At 39.3% G+C, this 18,380-nt stretch overlaps 1 protein-coding gene across 6 annotated transcripts in view; it reads left to right on the top strand.

Moving 5' to 3' along the window:
• LOC109927188 (synaptojanin-2-like) overlaps window positions 1–18,380 on the top strand; it is a 182,334-nt gene that overhangs the window by 145,463 nt on the left and 18,491 nt on the right. For all 6 annotated transcript variants that reach the window (XM_048601190.1, XM_048601187.1, XM_048601189.1 and 3 more), the window contains 3 exons: window positions 2,094–2,312; window positions 4,341–4,419; window positions 8,746–8,914. In XM_048601190.1, coding sequence (XP_048457147.1) covers window positions 2,094–2,312; window positions 4,341–4,419; window positions 8,746–8,914 — 467 coding nt within the window. The remainder of the gene's footprint in view (window positions 1–2,093; window positions 2,313–4,340; window positions 4,420–8,745; window positions 8,915–18,380) is intronic.

Here is an 18,380-nt window from a genome sequence, read left to right as displayed (position 1 = left end):
TGGTACTTGATAACATTGTACACAAATTTTGCTTGACTTCAAGCGTTGTAGGCTGATTGTGACATGAAAGTTTATTGGTGTGTACTAAAGATGAAGGGTTAGATCTTTGCTGAATTGTGTTGACTAAGGGGATCTTTAAAAAAAACAGGGGTCTGGGCTGGGATCTGATTCTGGGATTCCTGAACCTCATTCTTTTTATTTGATCATGGAATATGGACTTTGCTGGCTAAGTCAGCCGGTTGCCCATCCCTAATTGCCCTTTAGAAGGTGGCAGTTATGTTTTCTGCTGCAGCTATGAATGTAGGGATACACATAGCGCTGAAATTCCAGGACTTTGATCCATTGAAAATGACACAACCATGGTAAAGCTCCAACTTGGGATAATGAGAGACTTGGAGAGGAACTTTCAGCTCGTGGTACTCAAATGCATCTACTCCCCTTGCCCTCCCAATTCGTGGAGATTACAGGTTTGGAAGAGGGTTAGTAAATTCCTGCAATCTGCCTTGTTGATGATACACACTGCTGCCAATGTGCATCAATTGTGGAAGGAAGGAATGTTTAAGTTGGTAGATGGAGTGCTAATCCAATGGCTGCATTATCCTAAGACCATAAGGAATAGGAACAGGTATAGGCCGTTTGGCCCCTTGAGCCTGCTCTGCCATTATGTAGGATCATGGTTGATCTGGCAGCCCTCATGTCCACTTTCCTGCATTTTCTGTGTAATCCTTGATTCCCCTACTGATCAAGAATCTACAAGTCGTTCTGCTATAAAGCATATTTCATTAACGTGAATTGGCTATAATGTGATTGAATAGTGGATGCTGTTTGGATAACGTAAACTTTCTGCTGGGCAGGTATAACGATTTTCCTATAATGTGATTTTCTATAGCACGAGGTCATGCAAGAACACAACTGCCACATTATAGGAGAACTACTTGTATCTATCTCAGCCTTAAATATATACAAGGACACTGGCCTCACAGCTCTCTCTTTGGTAAATTGTTCCAAAGACACTTAACCTTCTGAGAGAAGACATTCCTCCTGAACTCAGTCTTAAATTAGCACCCCTTATCCTGAGACTTTGCCCCTTCATTCTAGACTGTCTCCCATAAAGGGAAACATCCTCTCTGCATTTACCTTATCAAGTCCCTTAGAGTTTTATGTTCAATGAGATTACCTCTCATTCTTCTAAATTCCAATGAGTAGAGTCGAAACCTGTTTAACCTTTACTCATGAGGCAATCCCTCAATACCGAGGATCGTTATAGTGAACCTTCTCTGAAGTGTGTCCAATGAAATAATATCTTTCCTTAAATAGGGACTAAAACTGCTCTCAGTACACCAGATGTGGTCTCACCAGCACCTTGTGCATTGCACTAAGACTTCCCTACAATTATACTCCAAACCTTTAGAAATAAGGGCCACCGTTCCATTAGCCTTCCTGATTACCTGTTGCACCTGTGTTCTAGCTTTCTGTGTTTTGGTCACAAGTACCCAAATCCCAAGCCCCTAGTCCCTTTGTGTTGCAGCGTTCTGTAGCTTTTCTTCATTTAGATAATACTGTGGTCTTTTGTTTTCCATTCTAAAATGACCTTCATGTTTTTCCACATTATATTCCTTATGTCCACTTATTTAACCTATCAATATTCCTCTGGAAACTGTATCCCTCTTACAACTTGCCTTTCCACCTTATTTTTGTCATTGAACTTCCTGAATGTTATTGGTGCTGTACTCATCCAGGCAAGTGAGGAGTATTTCATCAAACTCTTGACATGTCTTGTAGATGGTGAACAGGGTTCGGGGGTGGGGGTGCAGGGGTTGGGGGTGTCGGTTGGATTTTCTCTGTCAACAGAATTAACTGAATAAATAATATGACTATGACACCCATTCAATAAAATAATGGTGTAACTTATTTTCAACATTTTGAATCTCTGTAATGAGGCTGTGATTTTTAAAGTGCAGAAACCATTTTGAACGATATTTAAATTTCCACTGTTATTGTTTACATAACTGTTAATATGTCCATAACAGTTATAATGTTGATGTTCCAGCCTGCGTACTTATACATTTTTCCTTTCCAAAATTCAAATATAGGCCCGTGTTAGCTGTCTTTGAAGTGAATATTTGGGAAGTGGATATTTTTGCACGTGAACAAGTATTCCAGGAAATTACGTCTTCCCAGGGGCCATTAGATGCGACAGTCATGATATGCCTTAAAGGACCAACCAGTGGAGAAAGGGAGCCCTTTTCAGATGACCTAAGCAATGAAGTAATTAATTGGTTCCAGAGTTATGGCAATATTTTGTTGGTGAGGTAAGAGCTGATTGCCAATAATAAACAGCCCTGCGAACAGTGGTTTGATTGACCAGACTTTTATCTTTGTCTTTTATCAAAATGAAAAGAGTTTGGACAAAACTGATAATTATTGATTGTTAAAGCATTACAAATGGGAAACTATCTCTGACTATTGAATACCTCAATCAAATGTGAGCAGCATTTCTAATAAAGTCTACAAATGTTGGAAATACTCAGCAGTTGTGATAGCATTAATGGAAAGAGAAGCAGAACTCAGAACATTATTGACATGGCAGAAGCCTAAATGATGGCCTAGAAAGCTGTGGGCAACCATGGCTTTTTGTAGGCAGTAACCATCCTTGTTTGGGCCAAGGACCTTTGAAAAAGGCTGGCACTGATGAGTAGCCCAGGATGTAAGCATCATGGCAGCTCCCAGGACAACAAGCACAGACTGGCTGTTTTAGTCCTAAATTAGGAGGATGGGATCTCTTTCTATGTTAAAGACTGTTGGTTCATGATAGGGCACTGTAACTGTTGTGTGTCAAATAATGCCTGACTCCTTGTATTTAGGGAAAAAGAAATGTCTATCATATGGCAGAAGTTAACTGTGAAGGCAAAGATAATTCTGATGAATTATGCAGTTAATGAGATCAGGAACATGGATACTAAGCTTTCACCAGATGACAGAGAGATGCTGATTGATAATTGTAATAATATGTCAATGGTAAAAAGCTGATTTTTGGATTCTTACATTCGACATTATTCTTGCTGTCTCTGGGAGCAGAAAATCACACTTCATGGTTTGAATTAGGAAAAATTGTTACAGAGATCTTTTATAAGCTCTAGACAGTTAACATGATTTGATTAAAGTTTGCAAAACATAAAGGGAGAGATTAACTATTTCCACTGGTTGGGGAGTCTAGGATTCGGGTTCAGAGTTAAAAATTAGAGATAATCTTTCAGGAATCAAAAGTTGTAAACACTTCTGCACAGAAAAGGCAAGAGAAGGTTGGAACTCTCTTCTATACATGGTAATTAATACTAGATCAATTATTAATTTTAAATAAGATTTTTAGATTGTTGCCAGCTAGAAGTTAAGAATATGGGGAAAGAGGTATAGATCAGACATGATTTCATTGACAAGCTGAAGAGGCTGGAGAGGCACAGTAGCCCACTCCTTTTCCCATATTCTTAGGCCTCACTCATGAATTCCTATTGACAGGAATTGAAATTCTGAACCTTGTTTTAGTTTTAAATGTGTCAATTGCAACATAGTTCCATGACATACTTAATTTAAATGTTGTATGTCCAACTTGTAAGAAAATGCAAAGACGTACTACACCCCCAACCCCTGCACCCCCACCCCCGAACCCTGTTCACCATCTACAAGACATGTCAAGAGTTTGATGAAATACTCCTCACTTGCCTGGATGAGTACAGCACCAATAACATTCAGGAAGTTCAATGACAAAAATAAGGTGGAAAGGCAAGTTGTAAGAGGGATACAGTTTCCAGAGGAATATTGATAGGTTAAATAAGTGGACATAAGGAATATAATGTGGAAAAACATGAAGCATTGCTTTGATGCATTGCTGTATATCACGATGAAGTAGCCAAATCACAAGAAATAGAAGCTGGAACAGACTATATTGCCCATTGAGCCTATTCCAGTATTTATTACAGTTGTTGGTGATTTTGCCCTTCCACTCCACTTTCCTAGCCACTCCCATACCCTTTGATTCCCTGAGAGACTGAAAAGAAAAATCTATACCAGCCTTAAATATATTCAATGTTGGAGCATTCCCAACCGTCTGACACAGACAGTTCTAAAGATTTGCAATCTGTTAAATGAAGTAATTTCTCCTCATCACAGCCTTTGTCATGAAACTGTGTCCCCATATTTTAGATTCTCCAGCCAGAAAAAACTCTCTCTCAGCATCTACTTTAATCAAGCCTACCCTGATGGGACGTGATTTTCTCGCCTTTGTTTTGCTAAAGGATGCTAGCCATGATGGGACAATAATTCTGTTACTATATTCCTGTTAGATTTGATCACGGACAGATGCTGGTAACTTTTCAGGATAGTCGGATGGCTCTGAAAGTTTTGGATCTAGATGGAAAAATGGTAAGTTTGATTCAATGCAAAATGGTCTCCATTTTGTGCCCTAGCATGTTAAATTAAAATGCTGTCAGTCATTTTAATATAGAAACAACCGAACTTAAGAACATTCTTTGTATGTGTCTCTAAGAAAAGCAAATTGCCACAATAAATTAAGCTATTACTTTATCATCTATTCTGGAATTTTTAAAATGAAATGTGCAGGTACTTAGTAATTAATTTGATCAAAGTATAATATAACAATTTTATTGTTTTGAGAGTACATTGAATAAGCCATAGGAGCAATGTTAACTGCCACCATTCAATTGATGTGGTTGAGTAATGCCATTAAAATCAAGGTTTAGAACTTACTGACTTCTTAGTACTTGTTTCCTGCCTTTTGCTATTTTAACAGAGTTTTCTTAAGTAGTCACAGCTGCTGGCCGAAGCAAGCAGTAATCTGATTGTTGTATTTAAGTAGCATTAATCAGCAACCCTAACCAATGTAGTATGAAAAAAAATTGTGCTGCATTGATCTACCGAGTAAAACCTAATGGAATGGTTTTGAAAACAAAGGGACTAAGAGACCACAAAATTCCCTGGACCTAATATTCTGAACCTTGGAGTTTAAAAGAGGTAGCTACAAAGATAGCAGATGCAGTAGTTTGATCATCCAGAATTCCTCAAGTTTATTGGAAGGATTGCAGAATAGTAGTCATAATCCCACTATTTGCAGGAGGTGATGGCATTGTGTTAATTCCACTGGACTTGTCATCCAGAGACTAATGTACTTGTTCTGGGAGTTGGTTTCTCCATGGCAGGTGGTGAAATTTGAATTCAATGAAATCTGGATTTTAAAGCTAATCTAATTGTGGCCATGTAACCATTGTCAGTTGTTGTAAGAAAACAAATCTGAAACATAATGTCCTTCAGGGAAGGAGATCTGTCAGGCCTGCATGTAGTTGACTCTCTTAAATGCTCTCTGAGTGGCTTGCTAGAATATTTCAATGCAAGGGCAGTTAGAGATGGGCAATAAATGCTGACCCTACCAGTGACACCCACATTGCATACAAGAATAAGGAAAAAATTAGGAAAAGAGGAAGTAGGGAAACTAGAACCATATGCTAGGGTTAACATAACATCAGTAGCAGTAAATGCTGGAATCCATTATTAGACACATGGCTACGGGAAACTTAGAAAATCACAAATCCATTTAACTATGTTCAATTATATTATGGAACAGAAATCATACTTAAGAAATGTTTTGAGGATGTTTCTAGTAGGATGGATAAGGGGAAACCAGTAGATCTAGTCAGTGTATATGTATTTTCAAAAGTAATTTGATAAAGTAGGAAAAACAATGATTTGGGTTAATATATAGAGATGGATTGAATGGATAGAGAGTGAAAAACAGGAATAAATTGGATATTTTCAGGTTGCAACTACTGAGGTTTCTCAAGGATCAGTAATTGAACCTCAGCCTTTTACGATCTATATTAACTTAGCTGAAGAGGCTGGCTGTAAAATATCTAAGTTTGATGAGGGTTCAAGGCTAAATGGGAATGTAAGAAGTGAGGACAATATAACGATACTGCAGAGGGATATAAACAGATTTAGTAAATGAGCAGATGGTAATAAATATAGTGAAATGTAAAGTTATCCACTTTGATAGGAAAAGCAAAAACACAATATTTATGGTGTAAAATTGGGAAACGTTTGCCTTCAAATGCTTCTAGGTGCCCTTTTACATGACTTACAGGAAATTAACAGGTAGTGACAGTAGTCAGTTCGGAAGGGTAATGTTAGGTTAGCTTTTGTCAAAAAGGGAATATAAAAGTAAGAAAGCCTTACTACACTTGTGCAGTATGACCTTGCCTGGTGATGGAACTGCCCTATGTGAATAGATTCAGCAGACTAGCCCTGTTATCATCTAATTTGGTCTGAAGGGATGCCCAGGACCTAATGGAGCAACAAAAAGGTGATGGATATATTAGTTAGGGGTTAGTTTGGTGCAAAATGGTTCTACAAATATGGGGAGGTAGTAATCAGTAGGAGAGTTTTATGGAGCACGGTTAACTGAAATAAAGGTCTTGCTAAAAGAACTGTATTTAAATAGTTATCCTTTTGTGTATAACTGGGCATCCAAAAAGTTGATATGAGAAGAAACAGAATGAGCATAAACTAGTTAGGCATAGGAGGAGCTAGCTAATTGAATATAAAATTGGCTTGAAGGTAGGAGACCATGTGGTGGTAGGGCATTGCTTTCCAGACTGGAGGCCTGTGATCACTGGTGTGCCACGAGCTTCAATGCTAAGCATGTAGTGATTGTGATGACGTCAGCCAGGTGGACCTCAACGAATAGGAGTTTCCTGATTTAGAACGATAGAATCCCTGCAGTGTGGAAGGAGGCCATTTATCCCATCGAGTCCATATCGACGCTTAAAGAGCATCCAATGGAAGCTGGGTCAGATGGGCCAAAGGGCCGAGGAGTCGCAGATGGAGTTTATTTTGGATGAATGTGAAGGGTTGCATTTTGGTAGGGCAAACCAGGGCAGAACTTCTGTGGCTAATGGTAAGGCCCTGTGGAGCATTCCTGAACAAAAAGACCTGGGGATGCAGGTGCATAGTTCCTTGAAACTAGAGTCACACATAGACAGAGTAGTGAAGAAGGCATTTGGAATGCTTCCTTTTATTGGTCAGAACATTGATTGTAAGAGCTGGGACATCATGTTGCAGCTGTAGAGAACTTGGGTGAGGTCACTTCTAGAATACTGTGTATAATTCTGGATGCCCTTCAGTAGGAAGGAGGTTGTTAAACTTAAGAGGGTGAAGAAAAGATTTACAAGGAAAATGCCGGGACTAGAACGTTTGAGTTATAAGGAGAGGCTGAATAGGCTGGGGCTTTTTTCCCTGGAGCGTTAGAGGCTGAGGTGTGAACTTAGAGGCTTATAAAATCATGAGGGGCATGGAGAAAGTGAATAGCCAAAGTCTTTTTTCCAGGATGGAAAAGTCCAAAACTAGAGGGCATAAGTTTAAGGTGAGTGAGGAAAGAGTTAAACAGGCCTAAGGGATAACATTTTAACAGTGGTGTGTGTATGGAACGAGCTGCTAGAGGAAGTGGTGGAGGCGGGTACAATTACAACATTTAAAAGAAATCTGGATGGGTATATGAACATGAAGGTTTTAAGAGGGAGGCGGGCCAAATGCTGGCAAATGAGACTAGGTCAGATTGGGATGTTTGGGTGGCGTGGACGAATTGGACCAAAAGATCTGTTTCCATGCTGTATGACTCTGACTCTATAAAACCCAATCATAAAAGCTTTTTCTAAGTGAATAAAAAGGAAGGGAATAGCCAAAATAAATATTGATCCCTTGGAGGCAGGAGAAGTTATTATTCGGGATGTGGAAATGAAGAGATAGTGAACAAATATTTTGTCTGTCTTCACAGTAGAAAACAATTTAAGTGCCACAATAGGAGTCGATCTAGGAGCTATTAAGAGTGAGAAAATTAACGGAATTCAAATCAGCAGAGAAAATACCCTGTAGAAACTAGAGGTCTGAAATCAGACAAATCTCCATGACCAAATGACCTCCTTTCTACAATTCTAACAGAGAGATCTGCAGGATAAGTTGAAGTGTTGGCTGAACTTGTCCAAAATTTCGTAGATTCTGGAACAGGCCAGCAGTTTGGAAGTTAACAAATATTATACCACCGTTTAAGATAGTAAGGAGAGAGAAAATAATGAATGACAAGCCTGACATGACCCGTAGGGAAAGTGTGGGAATCTGTTTTTGAGAAATTCTTCACAATTCACTTAGAAAAGCTTGGTGTGATTAAAGCAAGTCAACAGTGCTCCAAAATAATTTGAAAGTAAGGTTGGAGGGACAAGGGAGAGGCAGTTTACCTTTTTTAATAAACAGATTTGAAGAAAATATTTGTACAAACTTTGACATGCAATAAAGTGCATGTTTTACATTGACATTTTTCCTAATGTAAAGATTTGGAGAAGTCGTAGAGGAGATTTCCTGGAAGGGCACCAGGATGGAGGGGTTTCAGTCATGTTGAGATTTAAGCTGAAGCAGTTTAAAGAGTGATTTTTTGGAGGTTTTAACATATTGAGAAGTTTATATAGAGAAGGTAAGGACAAACTGTTTCTGCTTAACAGGAGGGTTGGAAAGTAGAGGAAAAAGGTGTCAGACAATCAACAAATAAACCAGAGAAGAGATCAAATTTGTTTAGTTGATGTTTTGGTACAGATTGATATGTATTAAAAGGAAGGTAGAAACAAATTTTATGCAATTATTTATTTGTACTGTCCAATCAATTTAAAATTATAATTTAACACCTTCAAGGTTAATGGCAGAGTGGTGTGTGTAAAACCCCGAACGAGAAACTGGCTCAATAATCTACATGAAGAAATTAATATGAACAGAAACAGTATTGCACCGATGTCTCCGACTGCAAATTCTTGCCTGCTTGAAGAAACTTTTGATTTTAACAGTCTGGATTATGACACAGAAGGTAATTCATATGCCTCATAGGCAAAATCACTATCAAATGATACAAAAAAAAATTCAGTGGTACATGGATGTTGACGTGCCAGAATGCCAGGTGCTGCAGTGTAAGTTTCTGCACAATGAGTTCAGAACTTCAGCTGTGCAGTTAGTAAATGTTGAGTAGAAAGTAGATTATGCTGAACAATTGAACACAGTCAAAGCATCTGATTCACAACAATCACCTCAATAACAGTTTTAACTTGTGCCATCTTAACAAACTGCCAGTGATACTTGGTTAGAGACAAAAAACTGCAGGTGCTGGAATCCAAGGGAGACGGACAGGAGGCTGAGAGAACACAGCAGGCCAGACAGCATCTGGTGGAAAGGAGCTGTCAACATCTTGGGTATTACCCTTCTTCAGGACTGGCCCTCAGGCCCTGAAGAAGGGTAATACATGAAACGTTGACAGCTCCTTTCCTCCAGATGCTGCCTGGCCTGCTGCATTCTTCCAGCCTCCTGTTTGTCTGCCGGTAATACAGCTTGCTTCATTTGTTTAACGCCTTTGAGGTTATTGTTCTATTGATGTATTTTCTACCAACTTTCTAGAAATAGTTAACATTCCCAAGACACAATTGTAATCATAATCTCGTTGCTGTTTCCAGGTTAATACCTTTTTGTTTACTTCACAAATCTAAACCCAAAACTACTTCTTAGTCAACTACGTAGCAATTGATCATATTTTTCTGGAAGGAGGACTCCTTGGTGGTAGAATAATTAGTATTGTACTTCTTCCATCAACGATCTCTCCACTAAATTGTAAGTACAAGCATTTGTAGAATAGCTAGCTGCATAAGAACTATATCCAGATTTTAACAGTGCCCTCACCTATACTATTGAAAGTGGTGAGGAAAATGTGCCATGTGACCTGCCTGCTGACTACTCATTCATCCCAACATGTCTTCCATTTTACAAAGGGTTTAGTAACCAATTAAAAGCGTCATTTCATCCCTTCACTGATACAACAAAGGTTGATGGTGGACAGCCTAACAACTTTATTGGCCGAGTGTGGGGACTTTCGTTGGATGTTTCTGCCCTTTAATACTTTACGCAGACCTCTTCGATGTGGCTGTTTTGCCTCACTTGCTGAGACCTGCCTGCCTGGTCCTGTCAATGCTCCTGAATTACGTGAATTTTGTTGTCCATAGCTCTTCCTGCCTGTAGTCCCAGCAGTGGACTATTCTACTTACCTGTGAACAAATCCAAGGATTTCATAAAAGGCTTGGTATCCATTGTTTGAATGATTCATTGAACTGGCAAATTATAATTCTCGGATTTTCTTTTGAATTTATCTCAACTCTGTGTGTGATGGGGCTATGACTAAAAAGGTTGGGCTTTAGGTTGTAGAACTTAGTTTGATTACATTGTTCCTCATCTGTGTTCTGCTAAAGCTACATTATTAATAATAAATTGTTAATTTTTACTTGTGATATAAACTTGGCATCTAAGATCTGTTGTTCATAAAGTCTGCAATTTTTAAGGCAATTTTGAGGGTCATTGAATGTTTTGGTTTCACTCTGTTGTGACTCCAGTGATAAGCTGATTTGGTATGACTTGCTATCCCTGTGGCATTAACTTTAGAGGGGGCTTGGGATATTGGAACATAGATACTGTAGTTCTAGAATTGGATTTTTGTACACCCTACAGCTGGTATTTTGACGTCAAGTTTATATATAGACTTTAGCAATTTCTAGTGCAATCTTAAGATCCTTTGCACAAGTGTCAAAAGTTGCGCTCATATTTTTATGGGTCACAACTTAATCTAAACTAACAGAGTTAGCCAGTAGATTGAAAATAAACTTGCCACTGTGAGCTAAAAAGGCAGACATTATCAAGTTAGTATCGAAACATTTGGGTTTAATGGAAATATCAGAGATTCCATATAGCTATAGAAACATAGTCAATAGAAGCAAGAGTAGGCCACTCGGCCCTTCAGATAGTACAAGGGATGAATCAGTGAGTCATGAGTTTCAGTTAAAGGAATTGAAAATGAGAAATTGGAAATGGAATTCTAAAGGGAGGGAAGAGAGAATTCCAAAGAGCATTTGAACTTAGAAAACCGGAATTAGGGAAGCATGAGAGAGATAAGGAAGAGAAAACAAAAGAAAGGGAATTTAAATTACAAATTATGCAGCTGGGGCAAGCTAGACCAGACACTTTAGAGAGCTTAGAAGAGGAAAGGCCTAGTCATAATCTGCAGATCATTCAGGAGATATTTAAAGTTAAGAACAAAAACAGTTCTGAGGAAGGGTCACTGGACCCAAAACGTTAACTCTGATTCTTTCTTCACAGATGTTGCCAGACCTGCTGAGCTTTTCCACCAACTTCTGTTTTTGTTCCTGATTTACAGCATCTGCAGTTCTTTCAGTTGACATTTAAAGTTATGCAGGCTTTACCAAAATTTGAAGAGAAAGATGTGGAAGCATTGTTGAAATTGTTTAATAAAGTGGCAGCCCAAATGTAGTGGTCAAAAGCAGATTTGATTTGCCCATGGAAAGTAAATTATCAGTAAAGCACAAGAGATACAACCCTGTTGGAGGAAAGTTTTCAAGATTATAATAGATAAAAAGGGCCACTCCAAACTCCTGTGAATTAGTCTGGAAGCATACAAGCAGAGGTTTCAGAACTTGGGGAAACAACCTGGACAAACTTGTGTTAAGTTTAAGAGAGTTAAACAAAACCATTTTGACAGGTGGATAAGAGCATTGAAGGCTGAGAATGCTCATGATGCTTTTTTAGAATTTAAAACTTCCCTCCTTCCTGTAATAAGAACTCCAGTAGAAGACCACAAGCAAGGCAAGCAGCTATAATGGCTGATGATTGTGAACTGATCCAGAAATCTTTATTCCATCACCATCAGTAATTTGAGGAAAAAAGAAAGTGGGAGAGAGAAAGGAAGACAGGTAGCCAGGGTGGTAACTGAACAGTAGGAAATACCCCAAGCACTCCTCCTCAGACCAGAGAGGTGAGGATGGAGGCAAGGTTTGGAAACTTAAATGTTTCTATTGTAATAAGTTGGGACATAGAGTCGTAGAGTCCTGCAGCATGGAGACAGGCCCTTCAATCCAAACTGGTCTATGCTGACCAAAATGTGCGTCCATGCTAACCCTGTTTCCCATATCTTTCTAAACTTTTCCTATCCATGTATTCGTCCAAATGCTTTTTAAATGTTGTTAATGTACCCACCTCAACCACATCCACTGGCATCTCATTCCATATGTGTACCATCCTCTGTGTAAAAAAGGTTGCCCCTCAGATTTGCTCTTTTCCCTCTTATGTTAAACTGATGCCCTCTGGTCTTCAATTCCCTAACCCTGGGAAAAAGACAGAGTGCATTCACCCTATTCATGCCTCTCATGATCTTATACACTTCTATAAGGTCCCCCCTCAGTCTCCTACGCTGTAAAGAAAAAAGCCCTAGCTTGTCCAACCTTTCCCTTTAACTCAGTCCCTTGAGTCCTGGCAACTTCCTTGTAAATTTCTTCTGCACTCTTTCCAGTTCAATAACATCCTTCCTATAGTAAGGTGACCAAAACTGAACACAGTACTCCAAGTCCAGCCTTACCAGCATCCTGTACAACTGCAATATAACTTCCCAACTTCCCTACTCAATGCCCTTACTGATGAAGGCCAGCGCGCCAAAAGCTTCCTTCACTGCCCTGTCTACCCATGACTCCACTTTCAGAGAATCGTGCATCTGAACTCCAAGGTCTGTCTGTTCCACCACACTCCTTAAGGCGGTACCATTCACCATAAAACTCCTACCTTGATTTGACTTTCCAAAATGCATCACTTCACAGTTCTCTATATTAAACTCCATTTGCCATTTCCGTCGGCCCACTTCGCCAGCTGATCAAGATCCCGCTGCAATTTCTGATAACCTTCCTCCCTGTACATGATACTGTCTATTTTAGTGTCATCCGCAAACTTACTAATCACGCCTTGTACATTCTTATCCAAATCATTGATTATAGATAATAAATGGCAATGGGCCCGGCACCAACACCTGAGGCACACCACTAGTCACAGGCCTCCAATCTGACAAACATCCTTCTATTATTACTCTCTGCTTTCTCCCATCAAGTTAATTGTGTATCCAATTTGCTAGCTCTCCCTGGATTCTATGCAATCTAACCTTCCAGAACAGCCCACCATGTGGAACCTTATCAAAGGCCTTACAGAAATTGAATAGACTACATCTACTGCCCTGCCCTCATCAATCTTCCTGGTCACGTCATCAAAGAACTTTAACAAATTTGTGAGCCATGATCTCCCATGCAGGTTTTTCTTTGCAGCCCTTCTTGAATAAGGGCATAACATTCACTACCCTCCAGTCTTCCGGGACCTCACCCGTGGCTAACGATGATGCAAATATATCAGCCCAGGACCCCTGCAATTTCTTCGCTATCCTCTTCCAGGGTTCTTGGATATATCTGGTCAGGATCAGGAGTTTTATCCATCTTCATACATTCTAATATTTCCAACACCACCTCCACTGTGATATGGGCTGTCCCCAAGACATCGCCACTAACTTCCCCATGTTCTCAAGTCTGTATGTCTTTCTCCACGGTAAACACAGAGGAGAAATATTCATTGAAGACCTTGCCCATTTCCTGCAGTTCCACACATACATGTCCACTTTTGGCCTTTGAGGGGTCCTATTCTCTCTTTAGTTATTCTTTTTCCTTTAATATACTTAAGGAATCTCTTTGGATTCACCCTAATCTTCTCAGCCAAAGCTATCTAGTGCCCCCTTTCCACCTTCCTGATTTTCTTCTTCAGTAAACTCCCGTATCCCCTAAATACCTTTAGGAATCCATGTGATCCCAGCTGCCTATTCCTGAGCCATGCCTCCTTTTTTTTTCCCTGGTCAAAGCCTCAATATCTCTTGTCATCCAGGGTTCCCTACTCGTGACAACCTTGCTCTTCACCCTCACAGGAACATGTAGACCTTGAATTCTAGCAATCACATTTTTAAAAGCCTTGCACTTGCTGGAGGCCCCTTTGCCTGAAAACAAATTACTCCAATCAACGCCTGCAAGCTCATGTCTAATTCCATCAAAAATTTGCCTTGATCCAGTTTAGGACTTGCACCGGAGGACGAGTTTTGTCCCTCTCCATGACTATTTTAAAATTAATAAAACTATGGTCACTGTTCCCAAGGTGCTCTCCCACTGTCACCTCAGTTACCTATCCTGCCCTATTTCCCAAGAGTAGGTGGAGTTTTGCCCTTTTCCAAGTAGGACCCTTTATATACTGCTTGAGGAAACTTTCTTGAATACATTTAACAAATTCCACCCCATCTAAGCCCTTACACTATGGCAGTCCCAGTCTATGTTAGGAAAATTAAAATCCTCCACAATGACAACCTTTATTGGAATGTTGCCCATCGTGATGTAAGCCCAGGGACTTGTAGAGTATCAACTGGGTGGTTGTCTTTTTACCTGTTGCTGAAGATTTACAATGTTTTGAGGGTCAGGGATATCATTATTTGTGAGATATGCTGGGTGGATGATTTATATCTTTGAATTTTTAAGGAAAATCATGAGACTGTTGTTGAGCTTAAGACATTTGCCTTCTGCACCCAGCACAAAGCCAAAGTATTTGGGCTCAGAACCCCCCGTCAATTCTATGATCCCTGATCCAACTTGTTGAGACTTCAGTCTTTTATCTTCCCGTGCCTACTCTTATGCACGTTGTCATCTTCATCAGACTGTGACGCCTACCACCTTGACTTCTTGGCCTTTCTAAAAATGATCCCTGATTTCCAGAAGCTGCCACAATGACTTTCAGTTTTGGCTCCAAGGTAAGATATCCAGCCGTCCTTGGAGACAAGTTGCTGAAGTTGGTTTATGATCTTGGTGTGGCACATTATTCTCACACACATAAAGCATGGGGAGTACCCAGAAATGTGGGTGAGGATTTGACTGGGGCCCTTGCATCTTTGGCAGGATTTGATTTGTATTCAGCCCTGTGCTAGGAAGGAGTTTGTGGGATACAAATTGCTCTGATGCTTGAACTGTCTCTCAATTCTGAACCAAAGCTGCTCAAACTTCAAACACTTGTTGCAGATATGTTTGCTGTGGATCACAATGTTATGCAGGACCTACATGACCCATCACCTGTCCTACCATCCTTCATTAGCTCTAATTAATTATTTAATTATACCATTTGCTTCTTTTTCTATTTGTTTATTACTTTGCCACCAATTTGTATTCATGTTAGAACTTGAGAATAGAATAAAACCTTAACCACTTGCCAGAGACTCTTCAAACGGGTAGCTCCTTTCTCTGTAGTAAAGTAGGCACCAACTTCAATCAGTTGCAGTGAATCTAGCCAATATATTAATAATTTCTGCAAAGTTGTAGGTCATTCTATGAACACTGACAGTAGGTCATTAATCAAAATGTAAATAGTGGAGATCCTAACATCCTTGTAGAATACCAGTAATCCAAGAAAACCCAAAATTCAATCAACCCTTTACTGCCTACAAGCATTCTGCCGATATTGAAACCAGACATGAATATAGTATCAGAATGTTACTGAAACACATTTTGAGTTCTGTTTTGAGATTAAAATCTTTGATTACTTTGTTGATAAGGAAGCTACAGTAACACAGTATCCTTACTGTTAGAAGGACTGACCTCAATATTAACTCCATGGTGGGTGGGAAAACGTTAAAGACTCAAAAATACACAACACAGCCTTACCCAAGCGCTATCATTCTACAGCAGTGAATAGCAAAGTATTTAACTTCTACAGATTGAACCTCCAGCCTGACCTGCCGCAGTTACTGTGAGTATACCAACATTGCAGCTTCCCCTCCACGTTCATATCAATTATTGCAATTATTTCAATTGCTGGACTTAAATGCTTGGTTTTATATCAGAGACAAAAGTCCCGAGGAAGGGTCACTCAACCCGAAACATTAACCCTGATTTCTCTCCACAGATGCGGTCAGACCTGCTGAGCTTTTCCAGCAATTTCTATTTTTGTCTCTGATTTACAGCATCTGCAGTTCTTTTGCTTTTATTTGGTTGGTTTTATATGATGCTTTACCAATTATTAATGCACTCTATAATTTTGAACTGTATTGACTGACATTATGTAGGCAAATGTCACAGCCAATTTGCAATATCAAATAAATCTGTTATAGGTATTCTCAATTCTTTTGCTGCTGAGAACGCCCTCTGATATCACACGAAATTCATAATTCCCTTGAAATACAAGTATTTTTTCTGTATCAATAAATCACAAAGGTAATAATAATATGTACTGTATGAGAGGATGGTGCTGGTTGATTGGTTGGTGGACTCTTGATTGGAAGTGGCTTTGCCTTGGAAAATGAGAGAAATGATAAATTGGAGAGGGTTCAGAAAAGATTTTCAAGGATATTGCTGAGACTGGAGGGTTTGAGTTATAAGGAGAGGCTGGGTAGGCTGGGACTTTTTCGCTGGAGTGTAGGAGGTTGAGAGGTAACTGTTAGAAGTTTATAAAGTCATGAGGTGCCTGGATAAGATGAATAGCAAAGGGTAGGGGAGGTCAAAACTAGAGGGCATATTTTTAAGGTGAGTAGAAAGATTTAAGAGACCTGAGGGGCAACTTTTTCACACAGGGAGTGGGTTGTATGTGGAATGAACTGCCAGAGGAAGTGATAGATGCAAGTACAGTTACAACATTTAAAAGATATCTGGACAGGAACATAAATAGGAAGGTTTAGAGGAATATGGGCTTTATGCAGGCAAGTGGGATTAGTTCAATTTGGGAAACTTGGTCAACATGGACAAGTTGGACTGAAGGGTCTGTTTCCTTGCTGTATGACTCTGATTCTAAATTACCTGATGACAGCAATGAGGTGGCAGAATATATTGATTTGGAGATTAGAAAGGCTTATAGGAAAAGCAAAGTTGTTTTGAAGAGAGCCTTTAACTTCCATGGTCATTGGGAAGAGTAAAGAAGCTTGCATTAGGAAAATAGTGAATATCTCGGGTGAATTCATATAATTTTCTGGAGCTGATGAGAGACAAGGCTTTAATAATATTTTTCTATCAATCATAATAGAATTAATTCAAATATTACTTCTGGAAAGCAGAAATGAAATTCAGTTACTTAGATTGAATTTAAGGCCAATTTTAACAGGATGTAATAGACTTGCAACTGCAAGCTGGTCAAAACTGTTATAGAATAATTCTACAGATAAGAAATAGAAGTGCTGAAAATTCTCATATCAAATGACTGACAAATGTAAGAAACAAGAGCTAAGTGAAAGAAAATCTAAAACTGAAGACCAAATACAAGTACAAAGAATAATATATGTCCATGGCATTGGGAGAGATCCTGATTGTGTTAAGAACTAATTGTACAATAAAAGTTAAGGTTTGCCATATAGCAAGGGTGGCGATGGCCTAGTGGTATTATCACTGGACTGTTATTCCAGAGACCCAGATAATGTTCTGGGGAGCTGGGTTTGAATCCCACCATGGCAGATGGTGGGATTTGAATTCTGTAAATATCTGGAATTAGGAGTCTAATGATGACCGTGAATCCGTTGTCGATTGTCAGGGGAAACCCCTTCTGGTTCACTAATATCCTTAGGGAAGGAAACTGCCATCCTTACCAGGTGTGGCCTACATGTGACTCCAGACCCACAGCAATGTGGTTGACTCTAACTGCTCTCTGGGATGGGAATAAATGCTGCCTAGCCAGCCATACCCTCATCCCATGAATGAATAAAGAAAAAAAAGCTCATTTACTGTAACCTATGCATTTTCAGAATTTTTTTACTTGCAAAGACAGAGGGAATATGTCCTGACAGTGCCTTTTCTTTTAATTAATCAGTCATTTGGGCGTCAACAGTTCCAAGCAACATTCTCCAAAGCAATACCTTTACAAATTAGAGTCCACCTGCTAACTAGTCAATGCCCTTTCTTATGCAGTGTAAATTGTTATTCTCTTTGAGATTTGATATTCTTGTAATTCTGTTGTGATGTGTGCAAAACTTGAAGCTTCAATAGCGTGTGGTATTTATTTCACAAATTTCTTTCTGTATCAGATTGAATATAATTATTCATATTATCTTTGTTTTTTTAATGTGAAATAGATTACGGATGCTGAACAACATTTTGGTGACACAAGGAGATATCTTCAACAAGCACACGTTATGTCATGATAAATGTTCATCTTAGCTCACTAGTTTGTGTTCATCGATGCCATTGCATAAATTTTTTCCTAAATTTATAGAGCCAACATTTTCTGCTCCACAGAAGGAACGGTGCTGAATCAATCAGCATATTCAATACCTGAGGGTTTATTGCCTACAATACTTGGAACCTCACTGTCTCCCATACACGACGTTCTCACAGCCTCCAATCTCAGAATCAGAAGGGGACCATTTGCCCCACCAAGTCCGCATTAGCTCTTCCAAAGAACAATCC

The sequence above is a fragment of the Rhincodon typus genome, chromosome 9 (assembly GCF_021869965.1).
Source record: "Rhincodon typus isolate 14 chromosome 9, sRhiTyp1.1, whole genome shotgun sequence".
In the NCBI taxonomy this organism is placed as follows: Eukaryota; Metazoa; Chordata; class Chondrichthyes; order Orectolobiformes; family Rhincodontidae; genus Rhincodon; species Rhincodon typus.
The sequence above is the reverse complement of the archived record's forward strand: the minus strand, read 5'-3'. Positions and strand labels throughout refer to the sequence as shown.